We start from the raw sequence: 19,836 nt of genomic DNA, 5'->3' as shown, positions 1-19,836 counted from the left end.
ATAAAAACAGGACTGTCACAAGTTCTGTTCACTCTGACAGCTGGCTCTGAGGAAGCCAGGGCAGTGTCAAGTACTATGCATATGTAAATAAAGGATGACTTGGTGGCAAGATACTGGCCTCTGTGGAGTTATTTCAGTTTGCTTTTAATACTATTGCTCCCACGCTGTGAGAGGATATATTCCGGTAGGTTTCAGTTCCAAACTTGAATCTTCAAATGAAGTTAACAAGTGCCTAATGCACTACCTGCAGGACCAGTCATGTTGCTAAGTAAAAGGCGCAGGACTGGATTATATATTTAGATTCGTGTTTCATTTTGGACAATAGTACATAATCAATAAACCAAGCAAAATACTAATTTCTAAAGAACTGCATTGGTTGGGGCAGGGAACACGGTGGGTGTCAGGGGGTGGTTGGTTAGTGGGAGGAGGGGAAAAGGTGCAAGATATTTAGTTTAAGTTAATATAGGTCAGGTTAGTTTTAGGATTTAAAAATCAGCGTCAGTTAGAGTAACATTATAAGATTAGATGATAATAGTCATATTTTTTAGTGTTATTCATTACTGTATTTCAGGAAGGACTGAAATATTACAACATGCTTACACTAAGCACAAGCTTCTCTTCACACACACCACTCCCACTGCGTTGAACTGCTGCAACCCAAATACCTATAGTGTTTTGGCTCCCAATAGAAAAATAGAAAGACACAGCTCCCACCGGTGGAAGGGTTAAAGACAAGACGACACACATTTAAATGACTGGGAAGGTAGCCAACCATATCATTAGAATAATTTTTTTATAACACCATGTAATTAGAATCTGTATACAGTGCTTCAGTGTGTGGCAGAGACAGAGTTAACTGTTGCTTTCAAAAGGGTTAGCCCCAAAGAGAAAAAAAATTGCAGAACTACAAGAAAAGTGTTGGGTTTGAGACTAATTAAATTTTTCTTGTGGAGAGCTGTTATAGATATTACATGGTCTCTTTCTGTGCAGAAATGTTACTGTGATCCTATAAACAAGAGAAACCATCCAGAATTTCTACTCCAGTGACATACATGAAAACGACACAGTTAGATGTCTGCTGATTTTTGGGCTCACTTGTAATGCTTTTTTAATCAATAACTTGTTGATATTCATTATTGGTGCTCACATATATCTTAGTTAAAAAAAATCACACAACACCAGGTCATAGTCTAACAGGTTTATTTGGAAGCACTATCTTTCGGAGAGCTATTCCTCCATCGGGTGGTTGCTCAGGTGGTTGTGGAGTATGAGATCGTAAGACACAGAATTTATAGCAAAAGTTTACAGTGTGATGTAACTGAAATTATATATTGAAAAAGATCTGGATTGTTTGTTAAGTCTCTCATCTTTTAGAATGACCATGTTTGTTTCAGTTCTTTCATATGTAAATTCCAGAACTATTTTTAAAATTTACATTCTCAAGTGAACTTTAACAATAGGTGCCATGTCAGCCCAGACAATGGAGTGAAGGTGTGAGGAGTCCAGTGTATGGCTGTCTATGTCCCAATGTTCAGACTGAATCGATTTCTAAAAAAGGGATTTACAGAATCTTAATTAGATTCATGCAGTTTTTGAGCAAAATAAAATTTATTCCTGCAAGTACAAATTCACCCCACAAACTTATATGTGTGTATGTATGTGTGTGTGTTTGTGGGGGAATAAGTGTCTGTGAGAGAGTGTGTCTACGTGTGAGTGTGAGTGTAAAGGGATATAAGTCTGTGAGATCATGCGTGTGTGGGTGTGTATGTGTAAGTGTATGAGAGAGAGCTTGTCCCAAGGTGGATTTCGGGACAGCCAACAGCGGAAAGTGGCCGAGCAGAGGCTGATGACCAAGTTTGGTACCCATGGGGATAGCCTCAACTGGGACCTTGCGTTCATGTCACTCTACAGGTGACGCATTGCACTACACACTCTCTCTCTGTCTGTCTGTCTCTCTCTCTCACACACACTCCTACAGACCCATACACTCTCTCTCTCATACACAAGTTCTCTCTCATATGCTCACACAGACACCCACACCCTCTCACAGACTCATACCCTTTTACATACACACTCTCTCACAGACACGCATATGCCTCCCGCCAGCACACACACCCACTTCTGGATGTAGGTTTGCTCGCTGAGCTGGAAGGTTAATTTCCAGATATTTCGTCACCCTACTAGGTGACATCTTCAGTGGACCTCCAGGCAAAGCATTGTTGATAATTCCTGCTCTCTATTTATATGTTTGGGTTTCTTTGGGTTGGTGATGTCATTTCCTGGGGTGCTTCACCTGGAGGCCCACTGAAGATGTTACTTAGTAGAGTGACAAAACGTCTGGAAATCAACCTTCCAGCTCAGCGAGCAAACCTACATCCTGAACCTCAACCTGAGCTACAAATCTTCTCAAAACTCGCTAACGTACCCACTTGCGTGTGCACACACAAAATGTGGGGTGAATTTGTACTTGCAGAACTACATTTTACTTTGCTCAAAAACTGCATGAATCCATGTAAGATTCTGTGAATCCCTGTTTTAGAAATAGAATCAGTCTGACCATTTAGGCACAGACAGCCTCACACGGGGCACCTCATACCTTCAAATGCATTATCTGGGCCGACATGGCACCTATTGTTAAAGTTCAATTGAAAATGTAACTTTTTAAAAAAGTTCTGAGATTTACATGTGAAAGAACTGAAATCAACATGGTCATTCTAAAAGACAAGAGACGGCACAGTGGCACAGTGGTTAGCACTGCTGCCTCACAGCGCCAGAGACCCGGGTTCAATTCCCGCCTCAGGCGACTGACTGTGGAGTTTGCACGTTCTCCCCGTGTCGGTGTGGGTTTCCTCCGGGTGCTCCGGTTTCCTCCCACAGTCCAAAGATGTGCAGGTCAGGTGAATTGGCCATGCTAAATTGCCCGTAGTGTTAGGTAAGAGGTAAATGTAGGGGTAAGGGTGGGTTGCGCTTCGGCGAGGCGGTGTGGACTTGTTGGGCTGAAGGGCCTGTTTCCACACTGTAAGTAATCTAATCTAATGTAACAAACAAACTACATCTTTTTCAATATATAATTTCAGTTACATCACACTGTAAACGTTTGCTATAAATTCTGTGTCTTACGATCTTATACTCCACAACCACCTGATAAAGGAGCAGTGCTTCAAAAGCTAGTGCTTCCAAATAAACCTGTTGGACTATAACCTGGTGTGTGATTTTTAACTTTGTCCACCCCAGTCCAACAACAGCACCTCCAAACCATGACATATATCTTATTGTAACTAATGACAAACAAACCAAAGCAAAGGTGACCATGTCTCCTAGAGAGGGAAGGAAATTCCAAGACACCCACCTGTTCAAGATACACATCCACACTGCCCCCTGGAATACAACTGGTGCTTACAGAGGCCACTGCCAATAATGGATGGATACGATGCCAAGCAATCTCTGATGGTGAACCAACATTCTCAGGTGCTTCAATATGGTGATCGAAGTAAACTGCCATGTTAACATAGTAAACTTCTATTCAATTCTGTCAGAAGATAATGCAATTTCAATAAAAGCCCAATCAACAATTCATTAAAAATTGTCAACTCAACTCAATAAAAAAACTGCCTGCAGTATTTTGATAATCCCTATTCAACTTGTTGGCAATTACAATGAGGAGATGAAAATGTGTTGCTTGAAAAGCGCAGCATCTAAGGAGCAGGAGAATCGACGTTTCGGGCATGAGCTCTCATGCCTGAAATGTCGATTCTCCTGCTCCTTGGATGCTGCCTGACCTGCTGCGCTTTTCCAGCAACACATTTTCAGCTCTGATCTCCAGCATCTGCAGTCCTCACTTTCTCCTAGAAAATTACAATGAGGAACCAATTACAGCTCCAACTATCCTTAGCAGAAGTTAAAGAGAATCACATTGGCAACAACCTTGCAGCTCTAGATCTCGACTGGCAAAGTTTTGGAAATAAGGCAACAATCTTGTAACAATCATGTTGGTCAGTTTGCAATGCTGCAGGCTGAAAAGTGGGAATGTCACTGCAGTTTGTAATGGTGGGGGCATATAACTACTTTATTGAATTTTCATGATGGGGCTGGGGGGGTAGGGAACGTATTGTCATATTTTTGTGATGGATTGGCAGATCATTTAGTGGCAGGGTAGTGGTGTGCAAGTGACGGACTAGGGGCTGTTGCAATGCTTTCTTGATAGGGTGGGGCCCAGGACCTCAAACTTTATTACATTTATGACCTTTCCCAATTCTGATGATAGCTGAAAATGTGTTGCTGGAAAAGCGCAGCAGGTCAGGCAGCATCCAAGGAGCAGGAGAATTGACGTTTCAGGCATGAGCCCTTCTTCAGGAATGAGGAAAGAGTGTCCAGCAGGCGAAGATAAAAGGTAGGGAGGAGGGACGTTGGAAATGCGATAGGTGGAAGGAGGTCAAGATGAGGGTGATAGGCCAGAGTGGGGCTGGGGGCGGAGAGGTCAGGAAGAAGATTGCAGGTTAGGAAGGTGGTGCTGAGTTCGAGGGATTTGACTGAGACAAGGTGGGGGGAGGGGAAATGAGGAAACTGGAGAAATCTTTGTGGTTGGAGGGTTCCTGGGCAGAAGATGAGGCGCTCTTCCTCCAACCATCGTGTTGCTATGGTCTGGCGATGGAGGAGTGCAAGGACCTGCATGTCCTTGGTGGAGTGGAAGGGGGAGTTGAAGTGTTGAGCCACGGGGTGCTTGGGTTGGTTGGTCCGGGTGTCCCAGAGGTGTTCTCTGAAACGTTACGCAAGTAGGTGGCCTGTCTCCCCAATATAGAGGAGGCCACATCAACCCAAGCACCCCGTGGCTCAACACTTCAACTCCCCCTCCCACTCCACCAAGGACATGCAGGTCCTTGCACTCCTCCATCGCCAGACCATAGCAACACGATGGTTGGAGGAAGAGCGCATCATCTTCTGCCCAGGAACCCTCCAACCACAAAGAATGAACTCAGATTTCTCCAGTTTCCTCATTTTCCCTCCCCCCACCTTGTCTCAGTCAAATCCCTCTAACTCAGCACCGCCTTCCTAACCTGCAATCTTCTTCCTGACCTCTCCGCCCCCACCCCCATTCCGGCCTATCACCCTCACCTTGACCTCCTTCCACCTATAGCATTTCCAACACCCCTCCCCCAAGTCCCTCCTCCCTACCTTTTATCTTAGCCTGCTGGACACACTTTCCTCATTCCTGAAACGTCGATTGTCCTGCTCCTTGGATGCTGCCTGACCTGCTGCGCTTTTCCAGCAACACATTTTCAGCTCTGATCTCCAGCGTCTGCAGTCCTCACTTTCTCCTCAATTCTGATGATAGACCATCGACCCGAAATCTGTTTTTATGCTCCTAACTTGCTGAGTAATTCCAGCATTTTCTGTCTTTCTTTCAGATTTGCACCGTCTCCGCCGTGAGCGTTTTGGTGATAGAGTGGGAAGAGGGTGTTGTGTTTCGGGTGCTACCTGTTTTCAGGATGGTCTGAGAGATTTTTCCGATTGCGCCGATTGATGAACCCGAATATCCGGCCCTGACGTTGAAATTTTCCAATCCAACTGGCACATAACACGCCTCAGCTAGTGCTGTTCCCCCAGGTTGCGGCCTACCTGTAACTACAACTCCGCATTATCCACTTGAAAAAAATAGTGCCTCCCCTCGACTCAAGTGTGACTGAAAACGGCATTACCTGTAGAACAACCGGTGTTGGCCGTCCTCCTGCACGTTTTTCCTGCTGTTAGCTTCGATTCAAGAGTGCTTTCAGCGTACTTGCAGTTGCCGTAACAACCGGCGAGAAGCGGAATCGACGCCTCGCGATGCCGAGAATTGCCGACCATAGTCGAGAATACACGAGGGTTAACCGGTCCAAATGGCATTGTGGGAAATGTAGTTTTTTCCGGCATCAGCATGTCGGCGGCGCAAGCTTATTGTTGTTGTCTGGGGCTTTAGATGGTTGTTGGTTGTGAGGAGAAAGTGAGAACTGCAGATGCTGGACCTTAGAGGTAAAAACAATGACTGCAGATGCTGAAAACCAAATACTGGATTAGTGGTGCTGGAAGAGCACAGCAGTTCAGGCACCTTAGAGTCGAGAGTGTGTTGCTGGGGAAAAAAACAACAGGTCAGGGCAGCGTCCGAGGAGCCGGAAAATCGACGTTTCGGGCGTAAACCTTTCATCAGGAATGATTGTGGTTGGTGAGCGCCGTCTCTGTGGTGCGTTGTTCTGGGATTTTGATCTTTTTTGATCTTGTGACCAGGGCCCTGAAAAGGAATTTGACTCAGTGTATCTGAATCTGTTTTAGGATCTTCGTTTTGAGTCCAAAGGGCTCACTGTCCGGAAATTCTCTCTCCAGTTTGTGAGAAGTCTATCTTTGGAGTCTGTGTAGGAGCTTCTTTTCCCCCCTCCCCCTTCCCACAAAAAAAGAGAGGACGAAGATTTAAACCGATTCCTGAGAAACAATCATGTCTGCGACGAGCAGCAGTCCTCAGGAAGTGGACACCGATGATTGTTTGTTAAACTATTCCTATATATTCAGAGATGACATGCTGAAGTAAGCCGTTTTATATTTTCAGTGGGTAATTTGGGGCTAGTGACAGTACGTTATATTTAAAGGACCTTTTTTTAGTAAATGTACCTGGGAACAGAGATTTTCGTACACTTCTTTTACCCTAGGAGGATTTTCTCTTGCGCCCGACAGGACTGTTATGATGGGAGGTGTCATTGTACTTCCTGATTTTAATAAAGTAAAGCTGTTGATGTTAACCTCTTGCATTTCTGAATAGGGACAAAGTGGCATTCATCACCGGAGGAGGGTCTGGCATTGGATTCCGAATTGCAGAGATACTGATGAGGTAGGGCAGCAGCTGCAGAATGAGAAGTCGCATGTACTTGCACAAAACTTCATGAGTTTCTGGAAACTGTATGCGTGATAAGGATCTATTTATTTAGCAAAAAGTGTACCATTTTGCAATGGATAGTTTAAAAAGGAGCCATACAGCCTTTGGAGCTGTTCCACTATTCAGTTAGGCCATAGCTATTCTATATCAGTGAGCAACTTCCTCTGCTTCTACGATCAAGGATGTTGAAACCAAATTATTTCCCAATATACAAGATATATAGGCTTAAAAAAAACAACCTGTTCAGGAATGTTATGATACTTCTAAAGCAGAATGAACTTGAAACTAGACCTCCTGGCTTCAGAGGCAGGGATGTTATCACTCTCTCTCAAGAGCCTGCCATTCAATCAGTAGCTGACAATTTTGAATATTGGTAGAAAGAAGGAGACTTGCTTTCTGTGTAGCGACCAAGAGATAAGGCCTTTTAGCCAGCTATGTTAATGATGTATGCACGTTAAGAACATAATAAATACGAGTAAGAACAGAAATGCTGGAGAAACAGCAGGTCTAGCAGCATCTTTTGCTATGTTGGTCTAATATAACATTTTCAGAAAGATATGGACCTGCTTGGATTATTCCACAATCAAGTGTGTGAACTTATGGTGAATCCCCAACTGAGATCAGTGCAAACTGGACATCAATTTTTGACCCTTTTATTCTGTAACAAAGTTTTAATTGTTGTTTATTTTTACAGGCATGGATGTCAGACTGTTATTGCGAGCAGGAGCTTGGAGCGAGTGCAGGCAGTAGGTAGCCCAGACCTTGCGTTGATAATTAAAAGCAGAGTGAAGTAATATATTTAAGTGATGTTCTGTTTAAAAATTATGTTAATCCCCACAATATTATTTTTCAGCCTCTGTTGCCCTAATGCTCATCCTGAAGGCAGATATTAAAATGGGAAGAAGATGAAGTCTGATATTTGTATGTTTTAGAGTTAATCCAGGACTATTGCTGTCTGCATATTACTATTGTCAGTTATGAGTTTTGTTTCCTCATTTCATCTAATTTAGTTTTAAAAAAACGCTGAAAGCATCTTATTTACAACTCATTTTGTGAGTACAGTGCATTCCTGTGCTTTGCTTGTGAAGTTTGAGGTGTGAACTAATCAAAATGTTTAAAAGAATAAAATTATTCAACTTCCGCTAGTGGAGAGTTCAGAAACAGGATGTATGTTATACTCAGGCCATTCAGGAACAATGCCGGGAAGCAATTCTTCATAGATATTAGAAATCTGGAAGTCCCTCTCCAAATGCTGGGCCAATTGGCACATTCAGTACTGAGACTGCGATTTTTATTTGAAGATTTGAAGGAATATTGAGCAAAGGCAAATAAATTGTAATGATGTAAAAATCAGCCTTAAAATAATTAAACAGTTTAGCGGCTGGAGGGGCTGATCAGTCTCTGGTTCATTTGGAGGTACAGCAATTTCTAAAACTAAGGGACAGTCTCTAATTTAGTTACAAGTCTCAGTGAAATGAAAAATAAGTAGATGAGAAGTACTGGAATTTAGATACCTTTTGTGACATTACAGCAAAATGATTGTCACGGGATGATATAGCTGGAGGTTATTTCTGTTTCGAAACAAAATTAAGATTCAGTCCATTATTAGTGTTAGTGAGATTCAGTCCGCTACTACACTCAAAGATCATTAAATTTCGCTAAATTATTATAATTCTTCTGAGCTTATTTGTTTGAGATGGCTGCCTCCATAAGTTGTTTCATTCAGTATGAGGTGAAACTATTCCAATTCATATGATTAAGGTAAAGTCACCACAGTCTCAAAGAACTATAGAGCTTCTGTTTCTTTCGAGAGAGGGAAAGAGAGATGACTGGTGGTGATTTAACCTGAGAGTCAGCAGGCGAGGGATGAGGTTGAGAAGGCAGGACTTTCATAGTGACCTCAGCCGAATTGTGTATCTGAAATATTGAGACTAATTGAGTATTAATCTGATAAAACCACAGCACCCCATGAATTCTTGTATATCCAAACTATCCCCATAGAAAATAGCTTTGAAGCCTGTATGTGCTGCATTCAGCAATAACCGATATATCATTCTTTAATCCAGTCTGCAAAGAAACTCTCAGCAGCCACTGGACAACGATGTCTGCCAGTCTCATTGGATGTCAGGCAACCTGTTACCATCAATGCTGCTGTGGAGGAGACGCTACAGAAATTTGCAAAAATTGATATCTTGATTAATGGTAATTTCTCAACACTTCTTCACCTTTCTTATTACTTACATGTGGAGGCTGTTGGTCCATAGGGCACCCAGTGCCACCTCCATGTATAATCACTGCTTTAAATGTCAATCTTATAACCATCCAATGTACAGGAAAGTTTGTTAAAAGTTGGTTCTGCTGTGAAAGTGTTGTTTACTTGTTAGTTTGTCCTGTCTTTTTCCAGGTGCTGCAGGTAACTTCCTATGTCCTGCCAGTGGCCTGTCATTCAATGCTTTCAAAACTGTCCTGGAGATAGATACAATTGGAACCTTTAACACCAGCAAAGCCTTGTACCAGAAGTGGTTCAAGGTGAGTTAATTGTACACTGGTGTAAGAACTGGATTTTACTTGTCTAGTTTATTTTAAATTTCCCATTTCTTTAACTGAGTCTGGGTAACAATCTCCTGGTCCTATCACAGGAGACAAACATCTCTTGCATCTCTGGGAATTCGCAAGTCCTGTTAATTTAAATCAATCTTGGAGAGTTCTTGTGATCACTCACCTGCGAGCCACTCAAAGCAGGAAACGCCCTTGCTTTTCTTTTCTTTTATACTGAAAAAGAGCAGCAATAGGAGTGCTACTTTTGGGCTTATGTCTCTATATCCATGAGAGAAAGTAAACAATATTCGTGCTCAGCCTTCCAGTGCATACAACTGTCCAAGCTCATGGCTAAAGAGTAATCACTGAGCAAGTGCGTCAGTCAAAATGGTCATGTTTCAGCAGAGGATGAGATGTAGAGAAGTCATGATGAAAAAGAAGTGAGAAATAAATAATTTTGTCTTTTCTTGTGTGAAAGCTAACCCTCTATCCCTCACATCTCTAAGGCATGTATTTGGAATTCACTGGGACCAGTGAGGACTAATGGAATGCATATCTATTCTGGCCGAGGGTTCAACAGTAAATAGTTAATTGGCTTCTTTTGAGATGTTGCACACACCTCTCCTAAATTTTATATCTGTTTCAGAAACAATGAGAGTAGTGTATAGATCAAGAAACATTAAAAAACTTAATTCATCACATTCAAACTAGATGTCGTCTGAAAACTGACATTGAAAGTGATATGGAATTTAATTGTGAAATCATGACATCTGTGGAACACTATTTGGTTTAGTAATCTTCTGTTGCCCTAGGAACATGGAGGAATCATTGTGAACATTACAGCTACACTGAGCTACCGAGGACAAATTCTACAGGTCCATGCTGGTTCTGCAAAAGCTGCTATAGGTAAGTTGTACTGTAGGTACTGGGAGCCCAGATCAGTGAGAGCACTGTCTTCCTATTGGAAATGCCAATATAAACAGTGCATTTAATCTTATCAGTGCAAGGCTGGAACATATGCCTCTACATTTCTGCTGTTTTGATTCTGGTGATGTGTAATGAAGGAGGTTTAATAAATGATATCAGAATATAAAATCCCCTAGGAAACCACCATAGCAAAACAGAATTTAGCATTCAGTTTGAGAAGTAGGAATATGAATCTGAATCAACAGCGCTAAGCCTAAAGACTGGCACTAACAAAGGATTCAGGGCATAATTGGCTGGACTGGACTGGGAAACGAGCAGCAAAGATAGTTGAGGAACAGTGCATACATTTAAGAAAATAGTTCATGGCCCACAGCAAAGACATATCCCAAGAAATACTACTTTGAAAGTAGAGTCGCAGGTAGTCAGTGATGAAGAAGGTGTTTGACATGCTTGCCTTCATTAGTCAGTGCATTGTATATAGGAGTTGGGACTCCATTTTGTAGCTGTACTGGACATTGATGAGGCTACCTTTAGATTTCTGCATTCAATTCTGGTCTCCCTACTAAAGGAAAGATGTTCTTAATCTTGAAAGGATTCATAGGGATGGAGGGTTGGAGCTATAGGGAGAGGCTGATTTGGCTCGGGCATTTTTCGCTGGAGTGTTGGAGGCTGAGGGGTGACCATATAAAGGTTTATAAAATCATGAGTGATATAGAAAGTGAATAGTCAAGGTCTTTTCCCCAGAATAGGGGAGTTCAAAACTATAGGGCATAGGTTTAAGGTGGAAGTGGAAAGATTTAAAAGGGACCTAAGGGGCAACAACTTCATGCAAAGGATGGTGAGTGTATGGAATGAGCTGTCTGAGATAGTAGTGGAGACAGGTACAATTACAACATTTAAAAGGCACCTAGATGGGTATATGTTGGAGAAATTTACCTAATAGGTTAGAGATCACAAAACATAGCTCAAAGTGAAATTGCAAGCGATATCACTGGAGGAGAAAACAGACTAGCTGACACAGAACTGACAGTCTGCACCGAGAATTTGATTTCTCCCCCCCCCCCCCCCCCCCCCCCCCCCAGAGCTGAGGATGAGACCAGTTTTATAGTAATGCTGCACAATGACACTGATTAAGAAATGGGAAAATACTATGTTTCTGAAAATGGAGTAATTTAGTTGCAAGGGTGTTAAGGAAAACAGTTTATCAGATGAATGCCCTGTTCCTTCACACAATGCAACATCCTGACAGTATTATGGTGTCATTCATCTTCACAGGTCGGTGTTAAAGTCTTTTCTGGAGTGGTGAGGTGCTTCCATTGTCCTGTGGTGCCTGTCTGCCTGTCCTACTGTTTGTGTGGTTTTGCTGTTGCTGGGTTGTGAAACTGCCCTAAGGGTTTGAGCCTCTTGTCAGGTCCATGGGAGCTTGAAAGCGTATTCCATTGTCTGCCTGCCGTCTGACCCAGTTTGTGAGGCGCTTGGGAATTCTGGGTGCCCTGGTACAATTTGGCCAATTTGCTTTTGTGGGCCTATCGTGGGATAGCAAATCTTTTCCCACAGTATATGAATAGGAAGGGTTTAGCGGGATATGGGCCAAATGCTGGCAAATGAGATTAGATTAATTTAAGACATCCGGTTGGCATAGATGAGTTGGGTTGAAGGGTCTGTTGCATTGCTGTACATTGAGTCGAAGTTAATTAAATATGATCTCTTGAATCTGTGCTAACTGTTCCTAATTAACCCACATTTTTCCATGTGCCTACTAATTCTTTCCACAATATTTGTTTCAATAAGTTTCTCTACATCTGAAATTACTGAATTTGGGCTGAAATTACTGAATTTGGGCTGAAATTGCTGGCTTTAAACTTGCAGCCTTTGGAATAAAGGTACAGGTATTACATTTGCCATGCTCCAGTCCTCTATCTTCAAAGGAGTCTAGGGAAGATTAAATAAGAACAAATAAGAAATAAGAACATAAATAGGAGCAGGAGTAGGCTATTCAGCCAATCAAGCCTGCCAGACCATTCTGTAAGATCATGGCTGATCTGCCCCCGGACTCTACTCTTAATTCATATCAGCGGCTCATAACTTTCAATTCCTCCAATATTCCAAAAGTCATCTACCTTCTCTCTAAATACTTTCTAGCCTTTACAATTTTCTGGGGCCAGAGAATTCCAGATATTCACTACCCTCTGGGAGAATAAATTGTTTTGCATCTCCATTTTAAATGAGTTTCCCTGTATGTTGTAACTATGTCTCTTAGTTTGAGATTTGCTACTAGTGAGAACACCTTCTCAACATTTACCCTGTCTAGTCCCCTCAGAATCTTAAACAAAATCCGAAATTGCTGGAGAAACTGAGCAGGTCTTGCAGCATCTGTGGGAAGAAAGCAGAGTTAACATTTTTGAGTTCAATGGCTCCTCACTAGAACTGTTAGCAGTTCGGAAAATGTGGTATTTATGCTGAAGCCAAAGTTTGTGTGTCGAGGTGGAGATCGAGCCCAGAGCAAGAAAGTGAAGGATAGGTAAACAAGGAGACTAACAAATCAGAATATCATTCCTCTTTCTTCTAAACCCTAATGTTCCAAAAGTCTTTTGGACTAACCTGTACAGTCTTCTCAATAAGTAAGCCCATTTATTCCAGGTATCAGCCTAGTGAATCTCTTGAATTGCTTCCAAACCTAATATCATCTTTTCCTTAAATACAGTGACTAAAACTGTACATAGTGCTGCACGTGTAGCCCTACCAGTTCCCTTCTTTAAAATTCCAATCCCGAGTAATAAAGACCAAAATTCCATTTGCTTGCACCTGCATGCTAACATTCTTTGTTTCTCGAGCCCTCTATGCTGCACCTTCTTGAAATCTTTGTCCATTTAAATTATGGTATGCTTTTTGAATTAGAGGGTGGCATATTTATGGAATGAGCTGCCAAAGGAAGTGGTGGAGGCAGGCACAATTACAACATTTAAAAGGTATCTGGGTGAATACATAAGTAGGAGGGGTTTAAAGGACTATGGGTCAAATGCTGACAAATGGTGAAGTGATCAGTTTAGAATATCCAATCAGCATGGAAGAGTTGGACCGAAGGTTCTGTTTCCGTGCCGTACATCTCTATGACTCTATGTGGCACTTCATCAAATGCCTTTTGGAAATCTAAATACACTCTATCTACTAATTTCCTGTTTATCAACTGTGCTTGTCATAGCCTCGGAACTAAAGCAAATTTATCAAAATTATTTCTCTTACAATACCATGTTGACTGATTGTGTTTAAGCCTTTCTAAAGGCCTTTTTTATTTTGCCCCTTAGTGATGGACTTTAGCATTTTCTCAACAGAGATGTTAGGCCAATTGGCCAATAGTGTTCTGCTTTCTGTCTTCGTCCCTTCTTGAATATGGACATGCCACATCAGCCATTTTCTAGTCAGGAATATTTTCACCAATGCCTGCACTATCTCTGTAGCCACTTCTCTTAAAATCCTTGGATGCAGAGCATCAGGTCCTGACACCTTGTCTGCCTTCATTTCCATTAATTCATCAAATTCTTTGTCCGACATGAAAGACATTGTCACAAGTCCCATTGTCACCTTGCTTATCTGATATCTTTGTGATATTTGTAGTGTCCTCCACTTGGTTTAATTATCCTCCATTCCCCATTAGCAACTTCCGAGTCACTTCCTTCAAATGTCCTACACTCACTCTAGCTGGTCTTTCTTCTTAGATACCTATCGAGGCTATTGCTGTTGTTTATATATTCTTGCCAATTTACTTTCTTAATCCATTTTTTTTTACCTTTTAGCAGTTTGGCCATCTGTTGCTGATTCCTCAAAGAATTCAGTCTTCTGACCTATCACTAGTTTTTGCTGCTGTTATATCTTAGTTTTTGATCGAAACTTTCCTTGACCCCTTTGTTAACCATGGGCAGTTCATCTTTCTCATCAAGTTCTTATTTTTGACTGGAATAAGTACATTTTTGCTGAACGTTATGAAATATCTGCTTAAATGTCTGCTCATGTACTGACTTTCTTTGTCCCAGCCTACTTTAGACTGTCTTCATACCTCTGTAACTGTCCTTATTTAAGTTGAGGAAACTGGTTTGCGATCTGATTTGTTCTCCCTCAGACTTTACCAGGCTGTGATTGCAACTCCCCCAAAAGATCCTTAGCATCTCTCCTTAATCCCACCTCTTTACACATTACTAGACCTAAAATAGAGTGTTCTCAGCTAAATTGTGCAATCTATTGCTCCAAGAAACAATCCCCAATGGACTCTACAAAATTGTCTTCCAACTACTGCTATTCTGATTTGTCCAGTCAATGTACAGATTAGAATCATCCATGACAATTGTGGTGCCCTTAAATGCCCTCCATTATTTCCAGGATTCCTATTTTGCCCTATAACAAGATAAGCCTTTGGGAACCTATAGATGACTTCATTCATGGAGGAGAAAGTGAGGACTGCAGATGCTCGCGATCAGAGTCAAAGGTGCTGGAAAAACACAGCAGGTCAGGCATTATCCGAGCAGTAGCAGAATCAATGTTTCGGGCATAAGCCCTTCATCAGGAAAGAAGGGTTTATGCCCGAAACACTGATTATCCTACTGGGTTGCTGCCTGACCTGCTCTCGACTATGACTTCATTCATGACAAATTTTCCTTTGTTATTCCTCCAGCCATCCAAATTGATTCCACGTCACAATCTATTGTGCCTATGTTGCTATTCACCACCACGCTGAAAGTGGTTCCCCACCTTTTTTCATTTTGCCTCTTCTTTTTTTCTCCCAGGACATCAAATACCCTTGATGCCTAAAAATTGGCAGAGACAGATAATAGTGAATAGTAAGTTAATAGGTTAAATTCCTGAAATGAAAAAACAGTTGAAATCAGGATTACAATGCACAAATTATTGTAAATAAGGTTTTGAGTTAGGAGTACAGACTCCCATATGAAATTATGGTGTTGTAGCTATGGCTTTAATTGGATCGAGGAAAGGCAGGTCTGGACATCAAACATTCCTGGTTAGAATGTGTTTATAAAAGATAGGAAAGGAAGAACAAATGAAGGATGGTATTATTGGTTAAGGACAAACAATATTGCTGCAGAAAGAGGATCATGGAAACATAAAGTACAGAAGAGACTCTTTGGCCCATTGAGTCTGTAGTACAACCAAAAATATACTGCTTCCTATGCTAGTCCCACCTTCTTGCACAAGCCCATACATTGAATGTTACAACACTTCAAGTGTCCATCCAAGTACTTTTTAAAGATATGCTGAAATTCAGTTTCATGTTTTCATTAAAGTCATGTTTGCTGGTGCAAGTTATGACAATGTTTTTCAGATGACATTAACTTCTGACATTATCTGTTTTTATTCCAGTGTTGCGTTGTTCTTTTGCATTTCTAAGGATGCTGGACATTTCATTAAACATGGAATGATATTGCTTAGAAATTGCAGCAGATTTACATATTCTCCCCAGGGTGAAAAAACAGTTGGGTTTCCCACTCCTGATGTCAGTGAAGTGACGAATCAAAAATATTTGGAAATTCTATATGTAACTGTGGGCAACGACTGGATTGTATTTGTTAATTATGTCCTTCTCACTCATTGTCCAGTCTGCCCTTGTGGTTATATATGGAGGGAATGGAGTGATGGCACTTCTCAGTATGGATCTCTGGGTTGGGTAAAGATTGTGGCAATTTGAGCGCAGGAAAGTCATGCAGTGAACCTTGAATTAAGATTTAAAATGCAAAGACCAATATCACAGATCTAGCTGTTATCAAAACTTGAAATGTGTATGTGACTTATTTTCTATTGTACATGGAATTAGTTTAAAAAAATAGTAGTGGTGCCAACTTCAGACTGATAGGATGAATTTCTTCCCTGTGTTATGAGTCTTTGGAATACCTTGCCACGGAAAGCTGTGGGGACAGTGTCCTTGTGTATATTTAAGACTGAGATACATTATTGATCAGTGTGAAATAAAGGAAAAGGCAGGAAAGATATGTGTAAAGTCAGCTAGGAAAAAGTGAGGACTGCAGATGCTGGAGATCAGAGCTGAAAAATGTGTTGCTGGAAAAGTGCAGCAGGTCAGGCAGCATCAAAGGAGCAGGAGAATCAATGTTTTGGGCATAGGCCCTTCATCAGGAATGAGGAAGGTGTGCCAAGCAGGCTAAGATAAAAGGTAGGCAGGAGGGACTTGGGAGGGGTGTTGGGAATGCGATAGGTGGAAGGAGGTTAAGGTGAGGGTGATAGGCCGGAGAGGTTGGGAAGAAGATTCAGGTCAAGAAGGCAGTGCTGACTCCAAGGGTTGGGACTGAGATAAGGTGGGGGGGGTGAAATGAGGAAGCTGGAGAAATCCGCATTCATCCCTTGTGGTTGGAGGGTTCCTAGGTGGAAGATGAGGCGCTCTTCCTCCAGGCGTCGTGTTGCCATGGTCTGGCGATAGAGGAGGCCAAGGACCTGCATGTCATTGGCGGAGTGGGAGGTAGAATTAAAGTATTGAGCCACGGGGCGGTTGGGTTGGTTGGTGCCGGTGTCCCAGGCGTGTTCTCTGAAACGTTCCGCAAGTAGGCGGCCTGTCTCCCCAATGCATCGGGTGCAGTGGATGCAGTAAATGATGTGTGTGGAGGTGCAGGTGAATTTGTGACGGATATGGAAGGATCCCTTGAGGCCTTGGAGGGAAGTGAAGGGGGAGGTGTGGACGCAAGTTTTGCATTTCTTGCAGTTGCAGGGGAAGGTGCCAGGAGTGGAAGTTGGGTTGGTGGGGGGGGTGTGGACCTGATGAGGGAGTTGTGGAGGGAGTGGTCTTTATGGAATGCTGATAGGGGAGGGGAGGGAAATATATCCTTGGTGGTGGCGCCCTCATCTTCCACCTAGGAACCCTCCAATCACAAGGGATGAATGCAGATTTCTCCAGCTTCATTTTCTCCCCCCCACCATCCACCTTATCTCAGTCCCAACTCTCGGACTTGGCACCGCCTTCTTGACCTACAACCCTTCTTCTCGACCTCTCCGCCCCCACCCCCTCCCTGGCCTATCACCCTCACCTTAACCTCCTTCCACCTATCGCATTCGCAACGCCCCTCCCCCAAGTCCCTCCTCCCTACCTTTTTATCTTGGTCTACTTGGCACACCTTCCTCATTCCTGAAGAAGGGTTTATCCCCAAAACATCGATTCTCCGGTTCCTTGGATGCTGCCTGACCTGCTGCGCTTTGAGTAAAGTCAGGTCAGCTATGATCCTATTGATTGACACAGCAAGTTTGAAATGCCAAATGGCCACTCCTGGTCTAATTTCTTAAGGTCTTCATAGAATCTGTTTTGGTGTCTGCAGCAATGCACCAGGTGAGTGTCAAGATGCTAACACTTTGGTGGTACTCCTATTCAGTCCCTCTAGGGGGAGCTGATTTACAATATATGTTGGTGTTGAACTCTAATTTTGGGATAAGGGATAGAACATTTTTTAATTCAAACTGAGCAAATGCTAAAGCCTGTTTAGAGTGCATGAGAAAGGGTACAGGCAAACCTCTTAATTGTATCCCCAAAAGGGTTATACCACAGCCCCATGTGGAAATCTCTCTTGACAACATGGTCAAACCGAGTGACTTTGATCATGATAAAGTATAAGTGCAAATTCCATTTCTCCATCTCGACTTGCTGCATGGAACTACAATGTAATTAACTTAATCCACAATAATTGATATGATCACTTGTGTTCTTGAACAGAGGTCGCTATCATTCTCTGTAAAAACAAGGAGACCACTGGAAGCAGAGCCTACTGGTATTGTTCATCCCTCACACACCTGCCAGTCAGGAATACATTTCACTTACCTTTCCGTTTATGCTTGTAGCATTGACAATGTCATTAAATTAAGCCATGCACTTAGCTTCTGTGTGAGGTGGATGTCAAAAGTTATCAACATGAAAGTTAATAGTTGAAGAGGCAACCTACGCTGTTGCCCTGTGGAATTGCGAAGTCCTACTTGTTGTGACTTGGGGAAAATTATAATTGTCGTTTGTTGAATATATCTCACTTTGCTTTACAGATGCAATGACAAGACATCTAGCAGCAGAATGGGGACCTGATAACATTCGCATTAATAGTCTGGCACCAGGACCCATATCTGGAACTGAAGGCTTTTGGAAATTGGGTAAAGAACTATGTATCTCTAATGAGACCAGTGCTCTAATAATCAGACCTGTAAATGTCAACAGTATCATAAAACAGGCAGATCACGTGTACATAATGTGCACATAATGTGTTTTTTTTTCCCCCCTAATTCTCTTTCTGGCTGTTCCCTCATCAGGTGGTTTGACAAAGGCTGTGGCAAGCCTGGATAAACTTATTCCGCTGCAACGAGTTGGGACAAAGTCAGAAGTAGCCCACGGTGTGCTTTATCTTGTAAGCCCGGCAGCATCGTATGTGACTGGCGCAACACTTGTAATTGATGGTGGACATTGGCTTACAGGAGCCAACAACCTGTCAGTGATGCAGGCACTCCTGCAAAAATCAGCCAGACTGTAAATGCTGTAGAGTTGGATGATGTCTGTTTCTAAAGAGAATTGATCAATACTGTGAAGGTTTTCCTTTATTAATAAAATATACAGTAACAGTATATGCATGTGTACATTTTCACAGCTGAAAGGATGGAGCTAGCCTTGCCACTCTTTTTTGTTCTTTTAATGTCTGACCGCACACAAGGACAGCTTCTGCTGTAGTTATCTACTGAACTGTTTCACTAAGGTTCAACTGATCAACACTTGATAAATAATCGTCACTCATCACCAACATCATACATTTGAGACACTGATTTTATGCTAACTCTGGCCACCAGCCAGTAAATGGAGTGCACGTCTCTATACATGCTGTGCAATATTTTCAGAGTTGTTGCGGTGTTTGTTTAGTATCTAAAATATGGCTGGTGGTTTATTGTATGCTGCATGGTCTTGTTATGTTTTGTAGTTATTTTCAGCTTTTGCAGCTATCATTCATAAATTGAGTGAGCTGCCATAACTATTGTTCACACGACTAAAGCCCAACTGTTCACAAAACAAAGGTCCAGTATCGGATTTGCCTCATTTGTAAACCGATAAAGAATTTGTCACTCTGATTGATTGAAAATTGTGGATTCAAACCCTACTCTGGAATTTTAATGCATGACCTTGGCTAAACCTTCAGTACAGTACTGTGTTAACAGAGGTATGCCATCTTTGGACAAGATGGTAAAGTGAGGTTAATGCACCAATTGAACTGGATATTTAATCTCTACAGCAGAATATAAGGATTAGCTGGGTGCACTATACCATGAAAAATATCCACTTGGCTAATTCACTTGCTTTTGTTTCGGTGATCTCTGAATTGCTCTGGGAAGTTTATAAATGTTCGAGGTGTCCTATAAATGCGAGTGGTGTGTGGAGCCCTTGCACCCATGGAATAACAGAACACTTCAGAGTTATTTCCTTGTTTTTCCTTTAATTT

General features: G+C 42.1%; 2 protein-coding genes across 8 annotated transcripts in view; one reads left to right on the top strand and one right to left on the bottom strand.

Moving 5' to 3' along the window:
* The window catches only part of ift140 (intraflagellar transport 140 homolog (Chlamydomonas)), a 145,557-nt gene extending 139,641 nt beyond the window's left edge, over nt 1-5,916 (bottom strand). For 2 of the 4 annotated variants that reach the window (XM_072559663.1, XM_072559662.1), the window contains exons 1-2: nt 5,697-5,916; nt 3,350-3,495 (exon numbers count right to left, since the gene is read on the bottom strand). In XM_072559663.1, coding sequence (XP_072415764.1) covers nt 3,350-3,495; nt 5,697-5,916 — 366 coding nt within the window. Of the gene's footprint in view, nt 1-3,349; nt 3,530-5,475; nt 5,612-5,696 lie in introns of those variants that run through there. The other 2 variants (XM_072559665.1, XM_072559666.1) reach the window with 2 other exon arrangements.
* Nucleotides 5,894-18,973, top strand: decr2 (2,4-dienoyl CoA reductase 2, peroxisomal). Of its 4 annotated transcripts, none has more exons than XM_072559671.1 (8): nt 5,894-6,009; nt 6,788-6,856; nt 7,596-7,647; nt 8,968-9,103; nt 9,306-9,430; nt 10,252-10,345; nt 18,404-18,508; nt 18,665-18,973. In XM_072559671.1, exons 2-8 carry the CDS (start codon nt 6,852-6,854, stop codon nt 18,880-18,882), a joined length of 735 nt encoding a protein of 244 aa, XP_072415772.1. In that variant the 5' UTR covers nt 5,894-6,009; nt 6,788-6,851; the 3' UTR covers nt 18,883-18,973. The 4 variants fall into 4 exon arrangements, with proteins under 4 accessions (XP_072415772.1, XP_072415771.1, XP_072415770.1 ...); XM_072559670.1 differs by lacking the exon at nt 5,894-6,009 and adding an exon at nt 6,063-6,199; XM_072559669.1 differs by lacking the exon at nt 5,894-6,009 and adding an exon at nt 6,071-6,217.
* The last annotated feature ends 863 nt before the right edge of the window (nt 18,974-19,836 follow it).

This window comes from Chiloscyllium punctatum, chromosome 40 (assembly GCF_047496795.1).
Source record: "Chiloscyllium punctatum isolate Juve2018m chromosome 40, sChiPun1.3, whole genome shotgun sequence".
Lineage (NCBI taxonomy): Eukaryota > Metazoa > Chordata > Chondrichthyes > Orectolobiformes > Hemiscylliidae > Chiloscyllium > Chiloscyllium punctatum.
This window is presented reverse-complemented; position numbering and strand designations above follow the sequence as displayed.

Bases quoted from the DNA above. Each gene is read 5' to 3' on its own strand.
- decr2 (XM_072559668.1), top strand. From the start codon at position 6,467: ATGTCTGCGACGAGCAGCAGTCCTCAGGAAGTGGACACCGATGATTGT. The intron at 6,857-7,595 runs GTAGGGCAGCAG...TTATTTTTACAG, and splicing joins ATTGCAGAGATACTGATGAG to GCATGGATGTCAGACTGTTA. The intron at 10,346-18,403 runs GTAAGTTGTACT...TTTGCTTTACAG, and splicing joins TTCTGCAAAAGCTGCTATAG to ATGCAATGACAAGACATCTA.